Source organism: Acytostelium subglobosum, assembly GCF_000787575.1.
Source record: "Acytostelium subglobosum LB1 DNA, scaffold: scaffold25, whole genome shotgun sequence".
NCBI classification, from domain to species: domain Eukaryota; phylum Evosea; class Eumycetozoa; order Acytosteliales; family Acytosteliaceae; genus Acytostelium; species Acytostelium subglobosum.
In genome coordinates, this window is record NW_012236508.1 from 462,976 (window position 1) to 478,826 (window position 15,851).

General features: G+C 42.1%; 6 protein-coding genes across 6 annotated transcripts; 4 read left to right on the forward strand and 2 right to left on the reverse strand.

The window, feature by feature from the left end:
• Positions 1–1,154: 1,154 nt before the first annotated feature.
• Positions 1,155–1,811, forward strand: SAMD00019534_101450 (hypothetical protein; the record flags this gene model as incomplete). Its single annotated transcript, XM_012894784.1, has 1 exon — positions 1,155–1,811. The coding sequence occupies one exon, from the start codon at positions 1,155–1,157 to the stop codon at positions 1,809–1,811; it is 657 nt and encodes a 218-aa protein (XP_012750238.1).
• A 10-nt stretch (positions 1,812–1,821) lies between these two features.
• Positions 1,822–2,940, reverse strand: SAMD00019534_101460 (hypothetical protein; the record flags this gene model as incomplete). The annotated part of the gene is made up of 1 exon (XM_012894785.1): positions 1,822–2,940. One exon carries the CDS (start codon positions 2,938–2,940, stop codon positions 1,822–1,824), a length of 1,119 nt encoding a protein of 372 aa, XP_012750239.1.
• A 1,729-nt stretch (positions 2,941–4,669) lies between these two features.
• On the forward strand, positions 4,670–6,146 carry SAMD00019534_101470 (hypothetical protein; the record flags this gene model as incomplete). Its single annotated transcript, XM_012894786.1, has 2 exons — positions 4,670–5,991; positions 6,107–6,146. 2 exons carry the CDS (start codon positions 4,670–4,672, stop codon positions 6,144–6,146), a joined length of 1,362 nt encoding a protein of 453 aa, XP_012750240.1.
• A 2,987-nt stretch (positions 6,147–9,133) lies between these two features.
• On the forward strand, positions 9,134–9,575 carry SAMD00019534_101480 (hypothetical protein; the record flags this gene model as incomplete). Its single annotated transcript, XM_012894787.1, has 2 exons — positions 9,134–9,473; positions 9,553–9,575. 2 exons carry the CDS (start codon positions 9,134–9,136, stop codon positions 9,573–9,575), a joined length of 363 nt encoding a protein of 120 aa, XP_012750241.1.
• A 501-nt stretch (positions 9,576–10,076) lies between these two features.
• On the reverse strand, positions 10,077–12,284 carry SAMD00019534_101490 (hypothetical protein; the record flags this gene model as incomplete). Its single annotated transcript, XM_012894788.1, has 2 exons — positions 10,077–10,856; positions 10,917–12,284. The coding sequence occupies 2 exons, from the start codon at positions 12,282–12,284 to the stop codon at positions 10,077–10,079; spliced, it is 2,148 nt and encodes a 715-aa protein (XP_012750242.1).
• A 1,550-nt stretch (positions 12,285–13,834) lies between these two features.
• SAMD00019534_101500 (hypothetical protein) lies at positions 13,835–15,847 on the forward strand (the record flags this gene model as incomplete). Its single annotated transcript, XM_012894789.1, has 5 exons — positions 13,835–14,626; positions 14,697–14,861; positions 14,935–15,087; positions 15,148–15,447; positions 15,509–15,847. The coding sequence occupies 5 exons, from the start codon at positions 13,835–13,837 to the stop codon at positions 15,845–15,847; spliced, it is 1,749 nt and encodes a 582-aa protein (XP_012750243.1).
• Between the last annotated feature and the right edge of the window lie 4 nt (positions 15,848–15,851).

Consider the following 15,851-nt stretch of genomic DNA (forward strand, 5'->3'; position numbering starts at 1 on the left):
ATAGTAACTTATATCATTTATTCAATCATACCTATATATATATATATTAACAAATAATAATAATAATGATTGAATCAATACCATTAATATTATTACGTCAGATTGTATCATATCTTAATAAGAATAGTGAGAGATTGGTTGTATCACTAGTTTGTAAGAGATGGTTCGAACAAAGAAATAATTATTTACAATTCTTGTCGAATGAATTGCCATCTTATCAAGACCGCCATAGGTTGGCCGACAATTCAATGAAACAATATACTGATATCTTTAGAGAGCATATCAATAATAGACCACATGTAATTCGGTTCTCAAACACAGAGAACTCTATATGTTATAAACATGTAGATATTAGAATACTTAATGTTGGTATGTATTGGAAATCAAAGAATCAATCAAAATGAATAATATTAATTAATCATAATATGTTTAACAATCAAACAGAGAGATGGAAGGTTGATATGAAGGGTCTAAGTGATATGATCCTGGAGGTACCAAGAGTTGAATCAATCATATTTGAAGATGATACTTATCAAAGATTTGACCAGGCATTCTGGACAAGGATGGAGCCTATGATGGAGACACTCATAGAGCGTGGAGCTACCAACATTTCCTTCTACTCAAAGACAATCGCCGCTCCCTTTATAATTCCAAATTATATCACACACTTGGTGTTTGATGAAGGATTCAATCATCCCCTCGCAGGTTTATTGCCAAAGGGTCTTAAATCACTAGAACTTGGACCAAGTTTCAATCAACCAATTCTTCCCGGAGATCTTCCACCTCAGTTGGAGCACCTTAATGTTGGATACGTGTTTGCCCAGCCTCTGTATCCAAGGTCACTCCCTTCATCCATTAAGACTCTAATCCTAACTGGACACTTTAACTCTCCAATTGCAAGAGGTGTACTGCCATCATCTTTGGAAAGATTGGTGTTGGGTCACCTCTTTACCCAACCTGTCGAATCCGACGCTCTACCTCAAACACTGAAAGGTCTAAAGTTTGATTCCTATGGCCATACCCTTCCTACTCAATCATTCAACCATCCATTTGGCCAAGGACTACCTCCATTGCTTACAAATCTAATGTTGAGCCACAACTATATGCATTCAATTGATCATTCACATTTGAAGACCATTAGTATGCCAGCTGCAATGCAACACTTGTTGGCCAATGTAACATTCCCAAATGTGACAGTGGTGGAGATGTTTAGTGTACAAGACTCTGTTGCTGGAATTACTTCCAAGACATTCCCAGCCGTTCAAAAGGTACGTTTGCTTGGAACGAGCACAAATCTCGAACTTAGAGACTTGTCAACGTTGCCACCAAACTTGGAGAGTCTATACTTTGGATACTTCAATGCCAATATCACTTCATTCCCAGTTGGACTACTCGAGCTAGAGATGATGAGCTTTGACAGTGCCGCCAACTTTAAGTTGACCAAAGGTTTGTTGCCAGATACATTGCGATCACTCAAACTAAACAAGTATAAGAATCCCATCGAAGTTGGTGATCTACCAGACTCATTGATCGAGTTTAGCCTAAGTGACAACAAGTACTTCCCACCAGAGGCCGTGCCACCCAACCTTAGAACACTAAGATGGGCAAACATGAGTTACCATGGCCTTCCAATCCGACCACTGTTGAATCGACTACCATCTTCAATCAAGTTTATGGAGCTGAGCACATTGCAAGGATATGTTATATTGGTTCGATTGTCCGAGACACTATTCCTACACACCTGTCAACAATTACATCTATCAGGATTCATCACGATGGACAGAATAATCAAACACTTTACACATCAATAAACCGATTGATTTAATCACGAATCAAACAAGCACCGTACCATGTACGATTGGCAACGGGATCATCATCGTTGAGACGTGTCCAATGATCATCTTGAGTGGTGTATCGATAGTTGTTGCCCTTGCCACCGAGACAGATGATGCCAACAGACCGATCATACACCATCTGGCGAAGCTGACCATAGGTTGGACAGCGTGACAGTTTGGTTGGTTGCTTGGTCGACAGTGTATAGCGCATGAAGCCGTCCTTTGCGTGAACGTATATGTTGTCCTCGCCATCAAAGCAACTAAAGTCATACTGGCTTATGCTAATGTCCTTGATGAGCACATCGGTTACATGTGTGCGGACATTGAATAGAAGTACCTCTGTGTGGCTGCCTCCGCCTCCACCACCAGCCTTCTCTCCACCAACTACAATGATGGCATTGTTGTGGTAGTAGATGCAGGGGAATGCCAGACCATGAGGCAGCGTGCCCACTGACGAGAACTGTTGCGTGTCAATGTTGAAGCAGTCGACGCGATCAGACTTATGGCCCTGATGATTGCCGCCCACCAGATAGATAAGCCTGTTGCCATCAAAGCATGCCGATGCAAACGTGCAGCCAATGATACCAAAGATGTCATCATCATAACATTGTTTCTCGGCAAGGGAGAAGCGTGAGTATGTGTTTGGTGCATCGGGGCCGCCAAATACATATACATCACCACGAGCGTATACTACCGATGTTGGTACATAGTTATATGGTCGTTTGATTACATCCTGGATCGATGTCCACTTGGATGTGGCCAGTGATAACAATGAACACTTGTCGCCGTCCAAAGACATGATGTGGCCATTATACTCATGATCCATAGGTGGTAACATGACACTGGAGGCAGTGTACTGTATAACTTTGTTGTTGTTGTTGTTGTTGTTGGAGGTTGTGGAGGTGTTGTTGTTGGAGCCAGAGACAGAGTCACCAGTTGTCGATGTTGGGCTAGTACCAGAAATGAGTATGAAGCAAGACTCTATCAACTTTTTGATACCACTTAGCTTGGCAATGTTGGTATTGACAGAGTAATCCTGTAAGTCTGATACATCAATGTATGGTACTGAGTGGATATGTTCTGAGAGTCGGCTGATCATTGACATTAACTCATCATCACTTGGCTTTATAATGTCATCATCTCTAACCAATGATTGTGATTGAGCGGTAGTGATGTTGATAAACTGATCAATCGATGAACATGAATTGATTGATTGAATGATCGTGGTCATGTCAACATCACCATCACCATCACCATTATCATTGTCGTTTCTAGATGTTGGTAATTGATTGTTTACAATCTGATTGATATTCTTAATCTCATTGATGATATCATTGATTGTTGATTGAATATGATCCATCCTATCTTTGATTGGCTTCTTTACACGATGCTCCTGAGCGATGATCACTTTGATCAGTTGTTCAAAGTGTCCTGTCAGATGAGTATGTGTCCTCTCCAATGATTGATATGTTGTTGTACAATGTTGAAGTGTCTTCCAAAGATGTTCCAGACGTGGTCTACACCATAATGATGATTCTGATGATAAAGAAGATGTTGTGGTTGTCGTTGTTGATGTTGTAGTTGTTGTGGCAGTAGTATCCTTCTTCTTTGTCAAACTCATTATCATTTGTCTTTTGATACTGGCAACATTGTCTACCTTGTGACCTTTATGCTTTTGAACGGAACAAACTGGACACATCAACAATTTACAATCCAAGCACATGTACTCTGTGTTTGACTTGTGTTTCTCACACGTTGCAGCAACAACTGTTATATCCATTGTATCCATCACTATTATTATCTATCTATCTATTACAATTATTACTATTACTATTATTATTACAAGTTGTATTGTTGTTAACTCTAAAACTATGATTGATGTGTTTTGATTCTTTGGACCCAGGGACCACCCAATTTTGTGATCGATCACAATACAGAGATTCACACACATTTGTGTCGTGTCACTTGAGAGTCCAAGCGAAATGGTTTAGATATTGATGGTCAATCACTGCCCATTCCAAGGCATCGGGAATCATAACAGTGGATGGTTGAATCTACCTCGAACTAGTTTAGATTTGATAATATTTGTTTACATTTTCAATTGATATAATAATAACAACATGGTTAAATGAAGTAATTTAGTGATCTTGACTGCCTCACCTGATTTATCTATCATTAATTAATGATTAATATTATTTGTAGAAGTTCAATGTCGATAAATCAGGTGTTTGATTACCGTGGTTGTAGGAGATTGATTATGAAACTAAATATCTCGTTTTTTTTATGGGCCTTGAATTGGTTTGAAGGTGGATGTAATGGGGGTTGCCCCTTGGGATTCAAGGATGAAGGCCAACCTTTGATGAGCTCAACATTCAAAGGATAGATGGGTCTGGGGCAGTTCGGCACCTCATTCATAATTGGGCACTCACACACAGATTTCTTGATAAGCTGCTGAATGAGTGCGATGGGTCCACAACAACTTTAAACTCTGATTCAGCGACAAACAATGCCTAAAAGCACCATCACTATCATCAATAAACAAGAAAGTTAATTTAATTTTTCATTCACCTCGAAGATATTTCGATGGAAGCTTGCTGGTAACCTTGATTGGGTTGGTGGGTTGCAAGTCGCATGTGGACGTGTTTGTTTGTTTGCGTGTGTGTGTTGAGGAAGTAACCTTCAAACCAAACATACATGCAAGGGTATTGTGAGGGCAGACCATGCCCTCAGGGGAGACTATCCATTGGGAACGCAAGTCTCAAAAGTCCTTGTTCCGCTCAATAGATCAATCATTCCCTAATTTAACCTTATTATCACTTTAACACACACAAACAATGTTCTCAACAAAGTTTGCCATTGCTTGCTGCATGGTCCTTTTGGCCGTTGCCACTGCCAACGCTGCCTTCACCGAGCGTCAGTACCAAGACACCTTCATCAGCTGGATGCAGACCAACAACGTCAAGTACGCCGCCACCGAGTTCAACACTCGTTTCGCCATCTTCAAGGCCAACATGGATTATGTCCAGAAGTGGAACGCCAAGGGATCTACCACCGTGCTCGGCCTCAACATCTTTGCCGATATCAGCAACGAGGAGTACCGCCGCATCTACCTCGGAACCAAGATGGACGCCTCATCCCTCTTGGACGTCCGCGCCGCCCGTCACTTTGACCGCACCTTCAACGTTCTCGCTCTCAACTCGACCGTCGACTGGAGACAGAAGGGCGCCGTCACCGCCGTCAAGAACCAAGCCCAATGTGGTTCATGCTGGTCTTTCTCCACCACTGGCTCCATCGAGGGAGCTCACCAGATTGCCACCGGTAACCTCGTTGCCCTTTCCGAGCAGAATCTTATGGACTGCTCCTGGGCTGAGGGTAACATGGGTTGTGACGGAGGTTTGATGGGTGCTGCCATGGAGTACGTCATCAAGAACGGAGGTATCGACACTGAAGCCTCGTACCCATACCGTGCCGTCAGCAGCAAGAACTGCCGCTACAACGCCACCAACTCTGGTGCCACCATCACCTCGTACGCCAACGTCACCTCTGGCTCTGAGGTCTCTTTGATGTCCTTTGCCAACAACGGTCCAGTCTCCGTCGCCATCGATGCCTCCCACAACTCCTTCCAGTTGTACCAGTCTGGTATCTACTACGAGCCAGAGTGCTCCACCACCGAGCTCGACCACGGAGTCCTCGTCGTCGGATATGGTTCTGGCCCACAGTCATCATCGACCACCGCCACCACCGTCACCTCCTCCACCACCGGTTCCGCCACCTCAGGTACCATCACCTCTGGTAACTCCACCGCCTCTGGTTCTGCCTCTGCCACCGGTTCCTCATCTGGTTCCTCATCTGGTTCCTCATCCGGTTCCTCATCGGGCTCAAGCTCTGGTAACTCCACTGCCTCCAGCTCTGGTTCCTCATCCGGTTCCTCATCTGGTTCCTCATCCGGTTCCAGCTCTGGTTCCTCATCTGGCCAGACTGCCTCATCCTCCTCATCTGCCACCACTGCCACCACCACCACCACTACCTCTGGCAGCACCGGTTCATCATCAACTGGTGGCGGCAATGAGAACTTCTGGATTGTCAAGAACTCCTGGGGTCCAAACTGGGGTCTCCAAGGCTACATCCTCATGTCAAAGGACAGAAACAACAACTGGTATGTTTTTTTTTTTTTKTTTKTTTTTTTTTTTTTTTTTTTTTTGTTTGGACAAAGACAAACAGATAGAGAATATTATTACTAACATTTATATATTGTTTAATCATTACTACAGTGGAATATCAACAAGTGCCTGTCAACCCAGCACCAATTAAAGCATCAAACTATTGACAACCAAGTCGTTGTGTCAATCCTTTATAATTAGTGCACCTAAATAAATGATATCATCGTCCACATATCAACAAGTGCCTGTCAACCCAGCACCAATTAAAGCATCAAACAATTGACATCTCTGAAAGTCATCTTCTACTAAAATCATCAATCCATAATAGCCATAACAGTTTATTAAAAAGCAGTATACGATCTCCATTGAGCTCTGTTGTAATTTCCAACTTTATTGGTGGAAAGGTGTTCCATCACACCATGATATTGCCTAAACTTGTATTAATCAATCAATAAATAATCCATCATCATTCGTAATCAGACAGATGTTGTAAGATGATGACCATCAGGAATCAAACAAGCTGCAACCCATCTATTATTGATGATAATGTCATTAATTGGAGTCCATTCGTTAGATTGAATAGAGTATCGATGGGGTTTGTCCTTACCATACAGCAATATAATACTGGATGTTGATCGATCATACAAGAACAATGGATGACGTCCATCGATCCTCCTGGAGGGGGACTGCATAGTTCGGTCAATTGCTCTGTGGATAGAGAGTAACGAATGAATCCCTTGACATAATTATTATAGGTAATAATATAAATATTGTCTTTGCCATCGAAGCAACTAGTTTCCAATTTTGGTTTGATTGTATCAGCCACTGCGACAAGCCTCTCAGTGGCCAGTGTTTGGATATTGAATGAGAGAATGCCAGAGATCCTTGGATATGTCTCATAGCGGTCAACAACAATGATTGAGTTGTTGTAAAAGTGAGCAGAATGGTGGCCCACTCTGGTTGGCAATTGTCCAACATGTTCAAACTGTTTAGTTTCAATGTTGAATCGATCGACCCGATCCAATGAATTTACACTACTAAATCCTCCAACGAGGTAGATATATTTGTCTCCATCGTAGCATGTTGCTATTGATTCAGCTCCTTCGACACCAACTATGTTTGAATGATACCATTGTTTCTTGGCCAATGAGTATCGATAGTATTGAGAATGTATATGTACCCCTCCAAACACATAGATATTCCCACGAGCATGTACAATCGAGTTTGATACTTCATCCACTTTACCAAACTTGAATACATCTTTGATCGTTTTACTCCTCAGAGTCACTAATGAGAACAATGAACTGTCCTGGCCATTCAGTGTCATGATGTGTCCAGTAGACGTCTTGCCAACAATGATCAGTTTGAAACATGATCCAATCTGCTTCTTAATACCATTCAACATGTTGATTCGATATGTCTCTACCAACTTTGATGAACTGACATTATCATAGGGTACTTGTTGCATGAGTTGAATGTGACGAATGATCATTGACATTAGTTCATCATCATTGATATTGATACTGGGTAGAGATTTGTCGTCAGCAGATGTAAAGTTGTTGATGAACTCATCGATTGATGTGCATTGTGAAATCGACTCTATCACATCATTGATCTCATCTTCATGGTTGGTCGTCTGTTGTCGTCCAATGTTGATGATTTGATTGATATCTTTGATCTCATTGATGATATTGTAGATTGTTGATTGAATGTGACATTTGGTCATTGATTGGTGTCTTGGCCCTGTGTTCCTCAGCGATGATCACCTTGATCAGTTGTTCAAAGTGTGATGTTATTGATGACATAGTACTCTCCAACGACTGATATGTTGTTGAACACAACTTCAATGTGCTCCACAGATGCTCCAACCTTGATGTACACCACATTGATTGTTTATCATTCTCCTCGATACTCTGTTTAATACTATCGACGTGATCAATCTTATGATCTTTAATGTGTCACTACATTACATTCAGGACACATCAATATTGCACAATCAAAGCAAACGAACTCTGTCCTCTTGTTGTGAACCTCACAATCCATCTTTATCTCTATCTCTATCCTATTTTTCCACTTAGTTTTAAGTTAATGAAATGAACCTCTCTCTCGCTTACACAACTTTAAACTTGAGGGTGATGTGAGATTGATCATGCACTGCAGTAACTCGCTCGAGAGTAGGCCACTAACTCTCACCTAAAATATCAGTATCGTCATATGATTGATTGGAGACATTGCCTGGGAGTGGAGTAATCTAGACTACTTTCCCATTTCATTGTGTATATATATTAAATATATATATACTTTGTTCAAGAACTACGAATTCTTTACTGGACAGTACGGTGATTGATGGTTCATTATGAACCGTTCATAATCCTTGAAAGACATAGACAACACAATGATGAATGCAGACTTCAAACCCAAGAACATCCCAAACCCAGTGAAACAGAGCTGGGTGAGTGTGGGAAGATAAATGTAAATTAAATAGAAATAAATTAAAAATAATTCAATTTGGAGATAGAGATTGCCCCAACAACATAACACACACATACCTAAACATATTATCATTTATCTAATTATCTCATTCAAACACTGTAATATATGTATGTACATTTACACATCACTCACACGACACATAATAATATACATCATTTATTCATGAATTAATGTATGAATGAATGAATGTGTTTCATTGCAATTGTGATGTAAGAGCACATCGATGTTGGAGATGGATCGTTGTTGATTGTTCCTTGTTTGTTGTATGTTCTGTTTGTTTGTCATTCGAACCGATCGGTTGTTTGTTTAGTTGGTGGTTGTTGGTTAGGTAGTTAGTTAGTACGGATAGTGTGTATTTGTATTTGTTGTGTTGTGAATGTGTGTGTGTGTTGCAGTGAGAGAGATACAGGAGAAGTGACGCGCCCGACTTGACTTGAATTTGACTTGACCTTGACTTCTTGATCCACTAACTCTTCATTCATTCCCTCATCACTCACTCACTCACTTCATTCAATCAATCAAATCATAGAACTCGAGAGTCTGACCAATATTAGGTGACCTTCACATACTAGTTAACTAACTAATAATAATAATAATAATAATATTTAAGTAATAATATATAATATAGAATAATAGAATAGAACAATGTCAGCGGATTCATCAACAACAAGAGCTATCCCATTCAACATGAGGGATAGGGATCACATCAACTTCTCAACTTCGCTCGGTGGTACACTGTACGGAACGACACCAGGTGGCACAAAGAAGGTCTACGACCGTTCTACAATGCTACACTATCGCAATTCACCACTGGCCAAGACTCCACCTCCTGAGCTTGCCACCATTCTCGAGGCCGTCAACAGGACTGCCACCGGTGGCAAGTCACCAAGACTACAACCAGTCCCCAACAACAACACCGTTCAACAGCCAGAATCCACAGCACAAAAGACTGCTTCCACTGCCAAGCCTTCAATCGATGAGCCAGGTAAGTAGATTGATTGGTTGAACAGCAACATAGCATAACATACATTGCTAACATCATCACTTCAACTCAAACTTTATAGAAATCTTTGAGATGGATGCTTAGACAGAGACAATAGCTTGTTGGACGATGCCACCATTGTAATTAGATATATATATAGCATATATACATAACACCATCATAAACACAAACACATAAACATTATAAACATAATCGACAAGCTGTCAACAAACAGCCAAATAACAGCAACGACTGCAACAATAACAACAACAAACAAACAAACATAACATCAACAAAATATAGAAATACCTCCTTGTACTCCAATTAAACAGCGATCGCACAACTGCGAATCAAACAACAATCAATCACAGCAACTGTAAATAAATACCTGATGACTGTTCATCATGGTTGTATTGGGTATATAGCCACCTGTATCCCAACAAACAACCGCGCCATCTAATCCCTCCTTCGCCTTCTACACAACACATTCTTTATGTCTCTGTCCATGACCATCATCGTCATCATCTCTGTTTATTGGATCGCTGATGTTATAGGGAGGGGGGGGGGATACATGTTCATGGAAGGATGGACATCCACTATCGCTTACTACTTGGCCTTGTGCCCTGCCCCACTACCTGTTGCAGGGTGGTGACCGTGTCCATGACCGTGACCATGATGATGGTGCCCTGATCTACGTCCACCTGTGGCCGGCTGATTTGTCGTGGTTGTGGTGGTCGTGGTAGTGGCTGCAGGTGCAGCGGCAGGATCTACGCCAGCGGCTGCCAACAACTGATCCTGCTTGTGCGCAATCTTGGGGTGTGGAGGACTGTTGTCCCTCTCTGGGTGGTAGGGGATGAGCGACGTGATCTTGCCGATGCCCTTTGCCCTGCCCTCCCTAAAGATCAGACGGCTGCCATCGTTGAGGAACTCTGGTCGAGCCATGTAACGGAAGCGTACCTTGGCCTTGTCACCGGTTCTGATCACGCCCTTGTCAATCCAGATGATACGGGCACATTGCTGCGAGGCGCCACAATGCACGACAGCCTCATAGTTGACCGTGATGGTTGTCGAATGATAGAGCACAACGATCTCTGCCTCAAACTCTCTTACGGCGATTGGTTTGGCCGAAGGATGAGTGAGAATCATTCCCTTGCGAAGTGCTGACCTCTTGATCTTTTTGAGGGCTACAGAGGCGTTCTGACCTGCTTTGACCTGTTTCACTGGCATCCTCTTTGTATGAATGCTCTTGACCTGTACATTGATCCAATTTCCAGAGTCATCTGGTCCAATCAACAAGTTCTCGCCAATCGTTATCCTACCCTTCATCACAGTTCCACTAACAACTGTACCAGTTCCAGTTACTTGCCATATTGAATCAATGTCCAACTGAGTTGTTCATTTGTGTAAGTATATAAGAGTGATGTTCATGAATGTTATATAACATACCTGAGATGGTTTATCAGCCAATGATTCCCAATCCTTCTTGGCTGGCAATAGGTTCAAGAATGTACGTAACAAGTCAAGGTTCTCACCAGTGACATTGCTAATACAAAAGATTGGAGCAATGCGTTCAGAGACAAAGTTTCTTGCAGCAACTACAACATCGTCATGATTGCGAATGACCACTGGCAACTTGCGAGAGCCAGGTGACTTCAAGATCTTCTTGATGTCGGTCAATGTGTCCTGGAGTACATTGTCTGGACAACGATCGATTTTGGTCACTACAACATAGACTGGCACGCGCAGTGCCAATGCAATGCCCAGATGTTCCTTGGTCATGCCGACACAGCCCATGTTGGCACCAATCATCAACATTGCATAGTCGGGCTGGTGACCCGTCATTCCAAAGAGTGTGGTCTTGAGGTACTTCTCGTGGCCAGCCAAGTCAATGAAAGTGATGATCTTGGAGGAGAGCTCGCAAATCTCGCTCGGGTTCATTGCGCTGTGCATGTTGTTGGTGTAGTTGACTACGTTGCCCTTGCTGTCGAATCCAACAATCTCCTGACTGATGCTGGATGTTCTGCCAGACTCAATCTCGTGCTTGTGACGGAAGATGTTCATTCTCGCCAAACCTCTGCCATTGTCCAGTTGGCCTCGAGTCAAGACACCAAGCAATGTGGACTTGCCCGCATCGACGTTTCCAACGACGGTAATCCTGACCTCTGAGAAATCATCGGAAGTGTACTTTCTGATCAGCACCTCTAGTACCTTGCCCTTGGCACCATTCCTCTCTCTGATTGTCGTCATGTCAGCGTTCAATCTTGATGCCATCCTTTTGAGCGTGTCCATGCTTGCGGCGACATCTTCGTCAGAGAGACCAGTGGCCGAACCATCGTCCTCCACTCCAATCTCATAGATTGCTTCGCCCATGCCCTCTCCTAAACGCCACTTGAGCTGGCTCACAAGGTGTTCCAGCCTTTCGTCGGTTGGGTTGACAAGTTTGAACTTGTACTCAATGTTGCCAAACTCAACCTCTGGAGCCAAGTTTGAGATTGGCGGAGTGGTCGTCGATGTGGCTGTCGAGGCATTGGATGGTTGAGGAGGGAGAGCAGAATCTCCATCACCATTGGCAGATGTTGTACTCGCTGTTGATGTAGTCGTTACATTGTTGTTGTTGTTGAGGTTGAGGTTGTTGATGTTATTGATATTGTTATTGTTGTCAATGTTGATTCTCTTCTCTAATGGGGATTGATCTTCCAGTAATACTCCATGTCCATTGGTTGCAGATGTTGATGATGTCGTAGTGGTGCTCGTTGGTACAACTGACACCAGTGTCACTGTATTATCGTGGTTGGTCACTGAGGTAGTTGACATTGCTTCTTCGCACTCCATAATAATTATAATAATAATAATATATATTTAACTATATCTAAATATCTATATATATACACACACACAATAAATATATATATATATATATATCCAATATCTATTTCCAAGTTGTCTCTGTCTGATTAATCCTGCTGTAATTAATTAATTAAAATGATTGAGTGATATGCTATCCTTTCGAAAGTTGTTCAAGTTGCCAATTGTATAGCTGTAGTTGTTGATTAAAAGGGTCACTAATGTTGTTGTTAATTATCATACTCTAAACCTAGATATCTATTCCAAGAGGTAATATTATAAGTTATAAGTTAGTTATAAGTACAACACCATGGTGTAGTAAAGTATGATGACAACAAACAACAACAAAGTAAGTCTGTTACTGTGACTGAGTGAGTGAGTGAGTGAATGAGAGAGAGAGAGAGGAGTGAAGTCGAGACCCTTGAACCTAGCCCCCTCACCGCCTTTGTTGAACAACACACTCACACTAATGCACAACCAACCACCACTCAGCCAACAACATGCTTCTCTCTTGACAACAATGATTCCATAAGTCGAAGTAATACATACATTCATATGAAGTTAAGCAAAGGGATAGTATATAATTGCAACACAATTTGTTTGTTTGAATGAATGAATGAGCTCATGAAAGAGTTAGATTGCCAATTTACCCAAGGTGACTAGAACAGCCAACCTCCCAGAGCGAAAGAGTGAAGCAAAGAGGGGTTGGTGAGTTCCAAAAGATTGAGAAAATGTGATGATTAAATGGGGAAATTAAATGTACCTGTGTATGTCATTCAGTCAGTCAGTCAGTGACAAACAGTGTGATTCAGATCTGACAAACACCAACACAACAGATACATGTTGGCTGTATCTTTAACCAACAACACTTTATGTGTACTTCAACAAATGACTTCTAGTGTTGAGTCCTAACACAATCATGGCCTCATAAAGTACAAATATGTAATTTGATCGCAAGTAAAGTATAGACAAACTAATGTCCATGGTCAACAAGACTGACAATGTCATGTCCAAGTCCAAGCTCTATACACGTACACAGGAGGTCAAACAAAAGTCAGTTCTCTCTCATACACACAAACACACATACACACACACACACACTGTCAGATAACCTGAAATAGGATTACCACAATGACGAATATGTTTACTCTTTGGACTTCCGGGCAATGCATAGTAGTTGTCCTGGACTTGTCCACAACAATGGTCAGTATGAATATATGAATGAATGAACGTGAAAGAATGTATGAATGAATAAATGAGTGTACACATTATACATTTATACAGATATATATATAATACACACATAACAAATACTACTTTGGAATGATTATAACATATATTATAATAATTCTACTGATTGTAGTATTGGCAATCAAACTCTATGAAGTAGGTCCATCCATCTTGTCCACACGCTACAATTGAATGACTAACACTCACACATTTGAATCGAAACAACAACAACTATTTAGTCAAGGTTAAAGTCAAAGGTATCACATTGGGTACACCCCGTGAAGGGTCAGATGAAAGGTCCCGATCCTTATGCTCATTATATTGAAGCATTGCAAAAGACCTACCTGCCATTTGACACTTCAGAGACATCTTTGGCATGGGACGCCTCAACATTGTCGCAAGATGACTTGGACCAACAAACTACACACAATCACAACGCATCATTGAGAGCATCGACAGCGTCAACATCGTCGACATTAGTGCGAGCACCATCATCGTCGAGAGTGGCATCAATCAATGACTATGTGCCACGTAAGCCACTGATACGTGACAGGTCCAGACAGTTGTTAAGGACACAGCGCAACGTACCTCATATGAAGAGGGAGTTTGACTCGGACTTTGATGGCAACGAATCAGAGGATGCCTATGAAGAGGAGGATGCCGTCCAACTAGTGCAACAACAACAGAGTGAGTCGTCCGGCTCAGAGCTGGACTCGGAGGGTGAGTGCACGGCCGAGCAAGAGATGCTGCACCAAGACTCTGTGTTCCGCACTGATGACGCACTGTCCTACAAGTGGTTCTTCAACACACCAATGATCCAGATCACCAATCTAGAGTCAATCCGTCATGTTCTCCGTGACAATAGTACAATCTACGAGAGGATATGGGGTTATGGGCCTCGTGTCCTTCAAGCTGGAGGTCAACTTAAACGATTCCTACGTGTTTACTCTGACGCATTGTCCAGTGACGAGTCACTCATCGACATATTCCCAGTGATCAACCAGGACTGCCACTCATTTGTAAACAACCTAATCAAGAATCAATCCGGCGAGTCATTATCCTCACAGAAGGTTATCAAAGATGTAAGATACATCCATCTCAATCAATCATTCACTCATTCAATCACTAACTTCAATCATTCAATGGTCCTAGTTCTACCTATCATTGATTGCCAAGGTGTTGCTAGGCGACAGTGAGGAATCACATCAGTGTATCAAGGCACATTACTTCACGTACTACAAGGGTCCAGTTGATCTCTTGTACCGAGTCGTACCATTCCTAACATCACTCCCAACAAAGTATGGCAAGAAGTATCAAGTAAGTAGTACACCAACATACCTCGTTGCCAAGCTTAAGCTAACTTGTTGTATTGTTTGGAACATCATTGTAGAAGATGGAGAGAAGAAAGGGATTCTTCAAGATGTTGGCAATGAAGGCATACTACAACGCCAAGAACAAGGTTGAGTATGAGGGTCCACTGGACGTCCTGAAGCTTGTCTCCAGGTCCAGTATCGAGGATATCGAAGGAATCACATTAGACGAGGTATGTTCTATCACTCCCGCACTGGCCAGCTCATCCACTCACCCAACCAATCAATAATAGATATTGTCATCATCATTCTTGGTGAATCCAGCATCAGTTATTGCACCAATATGTTCAATATTGAACATTATGTATACAGCGATCAGACTACCAGAGATACAGACAAAGATCAGAGAAGAGGTGAAGGAAGTAATGAATGGACGTAGTTTGGATCAGTTGGCAGTGGAGGACATTGACAAGATGGAGTACCTAGACCTTGCACTACGTGAGATCATGCGACTATTCCCACCCTTCAGCGACATCATTCCAAGACAGAGCAACACTGCTGACAGGATACTTGGATACAGAGTACCAAAGGGTGTATGTAATCAATCAATCATTCGTTTGTGTGCACTAACTAATCAATCGATCAATATGACAGTCATTCGTATCATGCCCATTCATCAAGCCATTGAGGAATCCACAGGTGTTCCTTGAACCAGACAAGTTCATCCCGGATAGGTATCATCATGAGACGAGGGAGGCCAGACTTGTGAGTGAGATACCATTCGGCTTTGGAACACGCAAGTGTTTGGCCAAGAGGTTATCAAAGCTCATACTCAAGACATTCATGATACACATGTTCTCCCAGATGACCATCCAGGGTGACAACATGGATTCAGTCAAGATTGAGATCAAGCCACAGACATGGATAGTACCTGAGCCACCCATCATATTCAAGGCACATCCAATATCCAAAGCCACACGAGCTGAGCAATAGCAGT